Source organism: Coturnix japonica, chromosome 8 (assembly GCF_001577835.2).
Source record: "Coturnix japonica isolate 7356 chromosome 8, Coturnix japonica 2.1, whole genome shotgun sequence".
Classification (NCBI taxonomy): Eukaryota; Metazoa; Chordata; class Aves; order Galliformes; family Phasianidae; genus Coturnix; species Coturnix japonica.
The window spans coordinates 20,979,942-20,991,774 of record NC_029523.1 but is presented as its reverse complement, the minus strand read 5'-3'; the positions used below and the strand labels follow the sequence as shown (position 1 = coordinate 20,991,774).

The 11,833-nt window shown below is 40.4% G+C and overlaps 1 protein-coding gene across 6 annotated transcripts in view; it reads left to right on the top strand.

Moving 5' to 3' along the window:
- The first annotated feature begins 3,568 nt into the window (after positions 1-3,568).
- LOC107317605 (BEN domain-containing protein 5-like) overlaps positions 3,569-11,833 on the top strand; it is an 801,512-nt gene continuing 793,247 nt past the window's right edge. For 4 of the 6 annotated variants that reach the window (XM_015870491.2, XM_015870493.2, XM_015870490.2 and 1 more), the window contains exon 1: positions 3,571-3,659. In XM_015870491.2, coding sequence (XP_015725977.1) covers positions 3,617-3,659 — 43 coding nt within the window. In that variant the 5' untranslated portion in view covers positions 3,571-3,616. Of the gene's footprint in view, positions 3,660-11,833 lie in introns of all 6 variants that reach the window. The other 2 variants (XM_015870495.2, XM_015870494.2) reach the window with 1 other exon arrangement.

Genomic DNA, 11,833 nt, shown 5'->3' with positions numbered 1-11,833 from the left:
GGCTGTGGTCAAAGAAAATCTAACATTATAAATACAAGAAAGAATACGGAAATAGCATACTCCTCAAGTCCCCATAGACTAAAAATAAACAGAAAGAAAGCACAAATCCATATTTAGAAAAATAATTTCTTCCTCGATATTTAGAACGGGGATGTCAGTCACATTAATTTTTATGTAAATTTGTCTAAGGATGAGTCATAACTGAATAATTGCCTAATCTTCCTGATTTTGGCCACTATTTCCATTTGGACTTCTATTACCGCAGCTTATTTTTATTTGTTGATATAATGTTTCTTAAGCGTCCACTCCGGGAACCCAGATCTAACACAGCAAAAAGACAGGGCCTCCTTCAAGTCGCTTTCAGTCCATATGAGTTGATGCCAGAGACAGACAGAGATCAGAATAAGACAACACTAGTCACAATGACAGACAGTAATCTTGGCACACAGCTGACTATTTATTATCATTTCTTCAGTAGACATCACAGCACAGGAGATTTTTAGGGAGGGATTTGAAGGAGAAAAATTAGGTGAGTGGGAGTGAGAAGCAGCAGTGAGGGAAAGCAAGAAGGTGCTGGTTTGAAAATGTAACAAGTAGAGTTATTACTGAATGAAATGTGTGGGGGGAAGACGTTGATTTCTCTATAGGATATTAAAAGATGATAGGGTGGGAATAAGCTGTGAAGAGCCATAAAAGTGAAGCAGCTTTTGCTTGCTAAGATATTGAAAGAGGGATAAAATAAAGAATATGGCTGAAATAATAAATATGAAGATAACCAAGGAGATAGCATTTTGCAGCGGTATTCTGTTACTCCCTGTTGTTTCACGACATCCAAAATTAGATAATTAGCTTTGGAAGAGAAGGGACCAAAGACATCTTTATACTAAAGAGCACCCTAACATCCTTTCACATGCTCAAAAAATGCATAAATAAAAACGAACAAGTGCTTCCTCTGATTGCTCCTTCCCTCATATTTCAGTCCTTATTCTTTAAGTATACACCATTCAGGTATCTTTCCCTTTCTGAAAAGAACTTTCTATATGAACTTTCCAGTTCTTCTCTCAAGTCAAATTAGCTTACTGTTTTTGGAAAGACTGCATATCATCTATATTTAACATCATTTCAGCTTGGTGAGGTGACTATAACATAGCATTAAACTCAGACTAAAAAAAACCTGAGCGTGGCATTTCTAGGTTTTTCAAGTATGTTAACTCAGAAAAGCTAATTTGACTGAAAAAAAAAGTGCTTTCTCCAGCTATCTGTTCTTTCAATACACATACAAATATCTGAGTTACTAGTTTGGCAGCTGGAGGCAAAAGGCATTTGGATTAGTATTTGTGGTCAGCATAGAAGTGAGTCTCTTTGAGAAGTGTGAATAAAGAGAAGGTCAGACCAAGAACTGATTTGGAAGGTTTCTCCACCGGCATTTAGTTCTTAGAAATTTACAGATGAAAAATGCTATCTGACTATTAATAGATAGGAATGAAATATGGATGAGGGGACACTAAAGCTGGAATAGCAAGTAGAACAAAGGGGATAGGGGACTTGGGGACATAAGAAACCAGACTAGAGCTGCAGACTTGGACAGAACTATGTAAGACCTAGATAAAAAAGGAAAGTTTAGATAAAAGAATGAAGAGCTGGATGTTATAAGGAAGTATTTTAAGAAGGTCTGGGACATGGCTACCAGGGAACCTAAATAAAAGAAGTTATACAGACAGGATAAAAGATGAGCAGAAACAGAAAAGTTGCCCGAGCTACTGATACTGATATGGTCAACTTTGCAGGGAGAAAGCCAGAATTGATAACAAGCTAGAAAAACCAAAAGGAAAAGCAATCAGGTTAGGTCTGTAGTTTATGTGACAGACAGGCAGGAGGTACAGTAATGTGTAGAGAGAGTTTCCAGGGAAGAATGTAACGTGAATTAAAAGCTTGAATACTAGTGCTAATAATATTTCCAAATGAATATGCAGAACATTTGATATAAGCAGTCATCAGTGAGGTCTGGATGGACAGAAGAGTTTACATGCAGCATAACCTGAAGTGAGGTCTCCCAGGATCATTTGCCAAGCAACAAACTAGGCCTGGGAAATTTTCTGGCCCAGGGAAATGGTGAGAATGGAGAACATGGGGTGGGGTACTCACTGGTTCATTGTCAGCAGCGAGACAAACCAGCCTTTGCAGTATCCTAGTTACCACCTGTAGTTTATGAAGGCTGAAGAAATATAGACATTATTTTTTCCAGAGCTTGAATCTAGATGTCCCTCGATGGCTTTTGACTGCTGGCACAAAGCAAGGAACAATATCCATGTTCCAACAGGACTTCTAACCCCATCACAAAGCCCCCTTGGTGCACTATTTTAGACAGATATTTCAGTCACTGGCACAGGAATGTGGCCGAGTTTGAAAACTTGTGACCGTGGATGTGGTATAGAAATATGTCGAGAATGAAGAGAAAAATAACCAGAGCAGTATGAACTGAAGAAAGAATCAACAAGGCTGCAGAAGCCAGGGAAAAACACAATGAAGAGGAGGTAACAGACCCTACAGAAAAATCCAGCTGTGTAGAACCATGTGAGTCTTGTTATGAGGTGTTGCACTGGAGGAGAAAATGCACATAGCAGATAGGAAGACAGAGAGTAAAGTAATATTGAAATAACACCACTTTAGGTGGAGAAAGATGCAGTTTCACTTGCCTTGATTTTCAGGCTTGGAGCATTTCACTAACAGGTCACTGGTCTCTGTGGCAACATTAATTTATTAGCTGTAAGCAAGCAAACACATAAATGTTTATGTAGTCATAAACAGTCTTGCCCATTTCCACTGCTCAGCATTGCACACACACTTCCCATTTCAGTTGGCCGCTCAGTTTGGTGTGTGCTCACCCCTCGTGTCTGTCTGTGTATGTAAATACAAGTGACTCAAGGATCTGTGCTTGCACTTGTGACACCGCCTGTCCCGTGCTTAACCTCGCAGAGGACATCACACAGAATCACAGAATTGTAGGACATGTGATGAAGGTTTTGTCTCAAGCTCGTGTTAGTGAGACACAGTCAGACCCAGCACCCCGTGTCTTGGGGGAAACACACACATAATTAACTTCTCTGCACCGCAGAACTCACTGCTGTATTTGCCACATGGTGGGTGTCACCCAGCGGGCCTGCAGCGCACGTAGGAGCCCTCCCGTCCCCAAGAAGCCTGAGTGTATTTGCCATATGGTCGCACTCACCTGCTAGGGCGAGAGACAGACGGGCAACACACACACTCATAATGAAGCCCCCCACTGGGCTGCCCTAAAAAATGAGGGGGAAAAAGCGGCTCCCTAATAACAGCTCCGTAATGTGTGGGCTTTGCGGTAGGGCGGGACGGTAGCGCACCTGCAACCCAGCGATGGCAGCTCAGCCATTGCCGCTCCAGGGCTGGCTTTTCGAGTGCGGGGGGCAGTGACAGCGCAGCATCCCTCCACCTCTTCTCCCCTCCCTTCCGTTCCCGTCTCTCCACGGCGGCTGCGCTCGGGCTGAGGGGGAGCGCGGGGCTCCCCCGGCGGTGACGTGCGTTGCCATGGCGAAGCTCAGGCAGCGTCTCGCTCCGTGGTGGGGGGGGGGGGGCTGAGGGGATGACAACAAATATGGCGGAGAGGAGCAGGACGGCAGAGACGGGTCAGTGCAGCCGCAGGCGCCTGGGCGGGGGGAGGGGGGAAGAGATCCCCGTCTCCAGGGGATGAAGGAGAGGGGCTTCAAGCAGGGAGGAAGCCTTACTTCCAGCAGCCTTAAAGCTGGAGTGCGGGTAACGCAGCTCATCTCGCCGGGGAAAGGGAGGGAAGCTCTGAGGTGCAGAGGGGGCCCGGAGCAGGGAGAGAGCCCACAGCACGGGGAGCTGAGAGGAGGGGAGAATCCCATTCCAGGGGCGACGTGGCCGTGGGGCAGGGAAAAAGGGCCGCGGGTTGGCTCAGGACCCGGCGGGAACAGCTCTGGCTGCGGGGCTTTGAGGGGCAGCCAGCGCCGCGAGAGGGGACGGAGCGGTGTGGTGAGGAGCAGAGCAAAGACTGTGCCCTCACACGAGAAACCTTCCCCTGCCTTACCTAGAGTGTAAAATAAATAATACGCGAAGGCTGAATGTTGGAACTGAAGCCGCTCCGCCGTGCTGCTGGCTCCGGGCTGACCTGCAGGTGCTGCCTGCCCTGTCTTTGGGTCTGTAAGGAGCGCTGCACTTATGGCATGTGAGCCGAGGGGTGAAGTGGGATTGTCTCATTATGCCCCTGCTGGCAATAGCTCTGGCTGTGTGTGTGAAGATAAGTTTGTGGATGGAACTCAAGTTCTGGGCTTCTTCAGGTGCGGTATGGATTGTCTAGGTAGAGGGGTCTCTCCTATTGTAACAGAACACAATGAAGGCCTTTACCACCTCACAAAAGCTCCCAAACTAACTTAGGAAAATCTATCAACATTGTGAGGATGAAACAAAGGTGATGACGGCTTTTCTGAGTGTTTAATACCCCCACAGCATCATACACGTGAATTTCCTAGATTCCTGGACCAAAAGCTCATTTTCATTGCCTGCTGTGCTGCTGTGCATGTGCTTTTATCCCCCAGAAGTGGCTCCATGTGTATGGAAGATGCACTATCCATAGAACTGACATTGGATTTTTGGACCACTCGAGGTGAAATAAAGTGAAAAATATGTGAAATACTCTTGTCCTCTGAAAAACAATACTACAAAGGCTGTGTCTGAATAGGTTGGCCTAAGGTTCTTGAACTCCCAGTCTGTTTCAAGCCTACTCTTTACGAAGCCCTGAAACAGCATTGAGAAGTTTCTTATACATTAAGCTTTCCATGGAGCAGGTGATTTGTTTCATCTGCTGTACAACACTGTACTAAACACAGCTGATCTGCTTTGACTGCGCCGTGTAATGGAACACATCTCCAGTGGCCGTTTGACTTTGTCAGCTCTTCAGCAAACTTCATCCACCTATGCCTATGTGCTTGCCAGGAATGTTCTATATAACATGGTAGAACTTGCTCACTATTTCTGGATTATTGCATAAAGTTACTTTTACATTGAGTTTCCTGCTATATTCTTTAAATCTGTATCTTTACAATATTTGGTTTCTGTTTTTAACTCTGTCATGCCCATTCCAACTGGGTAATCCATCATTTTCTTGTACATGCACCCGTTCCATGAGCTTGTGGTGAAATCAAGTTTTGTTGCATGTTCTTGATACATGTTCATCTCAGTTTTTCAGTGCCTCTCTGACTGTTTTGAAGCTCTAATTTGCAGCCCCCTCCCTGTCTGGATTACTGGCTGAGTAACTTCAATGCAAAAAGCTACAAAAATAGGAAAAAAGTCCTGACAATTTAATGGGACTTGAGGAAACTGAATGAAAGAAAGTAGTGGTCTTGGCCCATTTATTTAGAGAGGGCATAGAAAGTAGGCTCTGGAAGAAGCGTCTGTCTCCCACTGCACTTAGTTTAGGTTTTCAACACTGATGTCATATATTGTAGGTAGGGAATATTCTTGTTCATGTCACATCCTACTTCCTATGTCATCACGCTCTGTCAGATTTGGGCCATTCTTGAGGAGATGTGAGTCCAGCTCTGAGTCCTGCATTTCACACACGTTTAATTTTTTTCTGTGTGGTTGGACTGGATGATCTTTGAAGTCTTTTCCAACCTTGGTGATTCTATGATTCTATGATTCTATGATTCTTTGATTCTATTGTTTGCAGGGAGAACAAAGCTATGAAAGAACAACCTTGTTCAAACTACTTGAGTTGATTTAGCCACTGTGGCTCTGTTGCACTTGCTGTTACATTTTATTTTTTTTTTGGCAAATGTTTCTGTTCCTGAGTCAGAAGACACAAATAATAGCTCTCCTATCTTTTCTTCTTGAAGTATTGTTATTTCTTATTTTCAAACGAGAAAACAGCACTACAGGAACTCTGAAGGTAACTTACCTATGCTTTACGGCAACACAGATCACTCTGTGTTATGGAGTTCATTATATTCTTGTTTGCTTACATGCACCTGAGGTGTTTTCAACCTAAGTTTAGTTTTGAAAGTACGCTGTGTCAAGAGGTTCTGTATATCAATTATACTTTACGGAAAACATACCTTTTGGTCATGTAAGAGTTTGTATTTCAGTTTTATTAGTATTTCCTTATTTGTTTCTCACAGGAAATTAAAAGTTAATTGTTCATACACTGCTCATTGTAGTTATTGTTTCTTTATAAAATCTTTCAATATTTTAATTCCTTCCTTCCTTCCTTCCTTCCTTCCTTCCTTCCTTCCTTCCTTCCTTCCTTCCTTCCTTCCTTCCTTCCTTCCTTCCTTCCTTCCTTCATTCCTTGCCTTCCTTTCCTTCCTTCCTTCCTTCCTTCCCCTTCCTTCCTTCCTTCTTCCTTCCTTCCTTTCCTTCCTTCCTTCCTTCCTTCCTTCCCTTTCCTTCCTTCCTTCGCTATTCCTTCCTTCCTTCCTCCTTCCTTCCTTCCTCCTTCCTTCCTTCCGTCCTTCCTTCCTTCCTTCCTTCCTTCCTTCCTTCCTTCCTTCCTTCCTTCCTTCCTTCCTTCCTTCCTTCCTTCCTTCCTTCCTTCATATAGAACATTTTTGTTTCAAAGCTGCGTGTTTCAAATGAGACTGAGATTTCCTACAGAAGTTAGATTACTTTGAATTTGTCTACTGCAGTGCTCATGTTCTGCTACTGGGCACTCTGGACTAGGCAGACATTTGGTCTAATCCATTAAAATAGTTCCTGTGTTCTGATGTTTGGTTGTTTGGCCAGTTCCTCTGAACTTCTCAGTTCAGCTGCAATAAGCCGTAAGTTTGTCAGCTTCTGTGTTTAGGTTCACCATACCACAAGTTTGGGATGAAGTCTGCAGGAGAATGAAAAGGATTAAGGCTAGTGAGTTACTTCCAGGTGCTTCTTGGCTTGCCTTCTTAGTGCTTTGCTCAACAGCCCTTGATGTCTCACACCTTTAGGAATATGGGATGCAGCAAGATGGCCAATTCAGTTGAGTTTCTTCAAAAATCAGGTCGACATCATTCTTACTATTCAAATATGATCTTATTAATTGTTTAAGGCAGTTTCAAGAACAGGTCTGAATGAGTACAGACTTGCTTATTTTATAACCTGTAAAACAACTTCTATCAACATTTCCGTAATCATTTTATCTTTCTCATAAATTGGACATGAAGATCCAATGGAAGTATTTATCTGACTTTAATGTGGTATTTATCTGACTTTAATGTGGTAGTGCTGAGCTGCTGTTTTGAAGGAGAGCTTTTTATAATTCAATGAATAATTATTCTTTGAAAAATATTTGATCACCTATGGTATTAATGCATTCGAGCTCAAAGAACTTCCTGCTTTCTTTTAAGTGGCATTAGTTGTTAAATAAAGGGCTGAGTTAAATAAGACAATTAGATCTATAGTCACTTTTTTTGTTGTTCTTTCTTTAAATATAAGCCTTATGGGAAACTGAACACTCATTCTTTAGCTTTGTCACGAGGAAATGTAAAATAGGGTAAATTACCTAACTATTTTAACACTCATACTTGTAGTCTCAGTCTTTAAAATAACACCAAATGTCACTGGTATTTCTGCTCTCCTAGGCAAATTTGATTTCTTAAATTGAATTAGGCTTTCTTAAATTCTTTCTGAATGTTCACAGTGTTCACATGTGTATAAACAATAAAGCTTATTTCCTAATCTACACAAATATGTGGCTTTGCAGTTTACTAGTCTGTACACATGGCTGAATCCCAGTGTTGGGGAAAAGAAGTGCATCTGCCTCCTGTATCCTCCTATCAGCAGGAAAAGATTTCATATCAGTCTGTGATGGTATTGGGCCCAGTCTTGCAGATGTGGCCACATGGTAAAGAACTATTTACAGTTGTTTATAAAATGCTACACTATGTATTTGTAAACAAATTCAAAATGTGTTTTGTTTAACAAATACTTTTGCCAGAAGTTACTGACATAATAGGTACTTTATTTAAGGCATACCAAAGTCATGGAGATACTACAGAAAAGTTTATTAGTACATTTTCAGCACTCTAAGACCATTAACTACTTTGCTTTTTATTTATAGAGATGAATAATTGTTGCTACAGAAAAACAATAGAATAATCATTACAGTATATTACTGCTAGACTCATGCTCACCTTATTTCCTACTTTTAAAGTTATCTACTTGAAACAATCCCCACTGGAAGAATTTGCTGAAGAAGAGCTGCTAATATCTTTTTGGTGCTTGTAGCTTTGATCATGTTCTGTTGCATAATTTGCCATATAAGGAAACTTGAGAATTATTAATGAAGCCTTTATACAGCCAGAAGATATATCAGAAAAAGAAAGAGAAGCAGCAATGTGTTGGGTATTCCAGTTGCCACCTCTTAATGGTTTACCATTTCCTAGCCATATTTCAAACACTTTTTTCTTTGACAGATAATCAAAGCTTTTGAAAGTTACTTACCTCAAGCCTCCCAACGTTTTTCTTTCAGAGAAGTTCAAAGCGCCCTATTAATTATTAGCACTTGTGAGATGAGGTTTTTGAATTTATAAAGAGTCAAATGAGACATATAGTGAATTTAAATAGGTTTTATGCTGAGATTTGTAGAACAAGTTTCTGCAGGTTTCTTTAGTGTTGCTGTCGCTGTATTTGCACAAATCTCATGCCAAAAACAAACAAAAAACAACAACAACAAAAAAAATTCCCTCCAATATACAGAACAACCCAAACCACAACAACCTCAGAATGTATTTACATGGCCTACACAGCATTACTATTTCTTTAAAGTCCAGCTTAAGTTCGTGAAGAAGTTTTTACATTCAGCTTCCTGTGCTATATGTTTCTGTCTCGATCTTCATGTGGGGCAGCAAACAGGACTGGGAAACTGATCTGCAGTACAAGCAGGATTACCAAACAGGACACCTAATAATGATAGCTGTTATCTATCACAGAACTGGGCAACTTATCTAGCCTTTTCCTTCCTCCTGCTCCTCTCTCCTCCAGCAACACCTGCTTGGGGATAAGACCAACAGAGTGAAAGGGCCGTATCATCCTTAAATTTTCTTTTTATACCCCTATACCACTATAACAGAACACACCAAACCTTGGATCAATCAGGTGCTACAAGACATGGGGGAGAATTTGGTACAGATGTTTACTGCTAGCATCATTCAGGACCAGCAATGCTGCCACTGCTCAGCAGTGGCGCTGTAGGGCGCAAACAGGCTCCAGCAGATCCACATGGCTGTTTGCACCATGCTCCATCATTCTAGTTTCTGGAGGGTTAATTGTACTGCCCTTTTCCAGAACTGCGTGATTCTATAGAAACTAGCTCAGGTTTCTCAAATAATCCCCAAATGTAGTTGGCATGCAGAGCTTTGACACAGAATTGCTATGTTTAGTTTGCATTGTACCTGAGATAATAAGTCTTTCCAGCCTCAAGCTGTGTCTGCAATTAATCTACGATAGAGGTAAACCAAATTACAAGTAACAGAATTGGCTATAGGTACACATTTATGTGCCCCATATCCCAGTTTCCCTGTCACACTGTCTCAGTAACTCCTTATTTTCTTGTCAGCGCCACGGAGGGCAAGTTTGTCGGTTAAGAACTTTGGAGTGCCGAACTTTTTAACATTAGAGTTTGAAATACGTTTGGTGTTTCTTTTATTTTAATAGTAATTTTACAATTTGTGCGTCAAAATTGTTAGCACAACTCTTTGATGTGTGAAGATATTCACATGTGCATGTGTATAGCAATGTGCTTTCATGATTGATTCTAGTGTAGGCTAAATAGTACATTAAGGTTAGATATAACATTTATACAGTGTGGTACATATGGTTTCTAGTCTATCTGTCCCTATTCCTGCAGCATGGTTAACTGGCTGACTTCACAGATTTGTAGTGGCAAAAACCAATCATTAAAACGATCGTGTGGGTAGAAAATAGTTATCTTGAAATATTATTATTACATAAATAAGGTGTCTTTATTTCATTTACTTGCTAATTCACAGAGCTATTTACTAAGCAGTGGCTCTCTCAGTCGTGAATGAGAACTGGTAAGATTTTGCTTTTATGTATCGTTTCATAATCACCTTGAAAAATGTGTTGAATTTCAATCTCTTCAAAAGCAAGAGGAACATCAGTTCCTGTGAAACAGTAGAGCAGAACAGCAGGAATCCATTCCAAATAAAGCCCAACCGGATTCATTACAGGTCTGCTGATGTGTTTTCATTTGCAATAAGCAGTAAAGCTACTCTGCGATTGCAGTGAACTTTAGGATAGGATAACACCTATCAAGTGGCTATCATATTTTCATGCACATAATCTACACAGGAGATAACATACACTTGATGAATGAAATATTCCTTAAATAACTTATACAAATCCAAAGTTGGTTTGGTTATTTTAGGGGACCTGTCCAGATAAAATATGATTGTGAGATAAATATACCTTTTTACCTGTGGTCTGTAGTACTGGTGAATCACAGATGTTTTGTAACTGCACAGAATGACATTATCTCCGGCAGTTATTTTATTTCTAGGGAGTACGAATAGTTATTAATTTCATCATAGAGCTTTCTCTATATAAGCTTTAGAGTAGGTAGGATTTTGGTTTGTGTTCTGAATATTTGAAATAATTTGTATGCATTTCACATTCCTATAAATATTGTATCAATGTAGCATTTGCACAGTTCAAAAACTGCTGAATATGGTGTATTAGTAGTGTTCTCAGTAGCATTCCTGTAACTACATTGCTGATGCGAGGGACTTAATGGATCAAATTTGCTTTGCTGACACTTTTATGGTAGAAATCAGGAATTCTTAAACAACACTTAGACCTTTTGCTCCACAGTGGCTACACTTTGTGAGTAAAATGAAACACCATAATGTTCTAATGATTTAATTTGATGTGAAATTCTAGATTATGTTGTAGTGTTTATTACCTAAAGAGTAATATCAGCTATTTGTGTGGGCAGTGCTTGGGTGGAAAAAATCCTCAATGGCTTAAAAACTGTTGCTTTTTGGAGGTGACTATTTCAGAAAGTGGAGAGAGAAACAATATTCTCAACTAAGAATTTAAAGGAATTGTTTCAATGAGTAATTATAATTATGGCAGTAATTAATAGTTGATTAATTTCAACAACCTTGGGGAAAAAAGTTATTCCAAAAGTAGTACTAAAATCCCCAAATTATTTTTGATAGATTCTAATTAAGAAAAATTGAACTATGAAGTGAAGGAATCAAAATCTGTCTTGCTGTGTCCAAGATTACTGTTGACTGACAGAAGACTTCTGCTAAATGAAAAGTAAACAAGAAGCAAGGATAAAATCATATCTTTATATTGTACGCATTTGAGAGTCAAGGAATTGAACTTCAATCTAGAAAAAAAATATGCAAACATTATGTTGCATAATGCACAGGATAGAGTTTGTCACTGAACTTATAGATGGCCCAGTTTTCACTTGTCAATTTAGCTCTGTTGAAGCACTATACAGCTATCTCTTTCCCAATCATTTGTGAAATGCAGGGTGTGCTATGCGTGAGAGAAGGGTGATGCTATGCAAAGCTGCTGATGTGCTCCCCCATAAGATTTTTTACTTGGTGGAGCCGCTATGGAAGGCTGAACTAGCTGAATCAACATCTTTTTGGCTGGTGCTACTGAGGCTACTCAGAAATATCTTTTAGTAAGCATTCTGTAGGTAGTCATTCTGCATTTAATAACTTTATTGAAGAAAGGCTTTTGAAAATATCCAGCATAGATATATGTCTGACTAGTGTACCTGAAAACTTAAGCTAGTTAACCTGCTTTTATTCAGTGCTTCATACCTCAG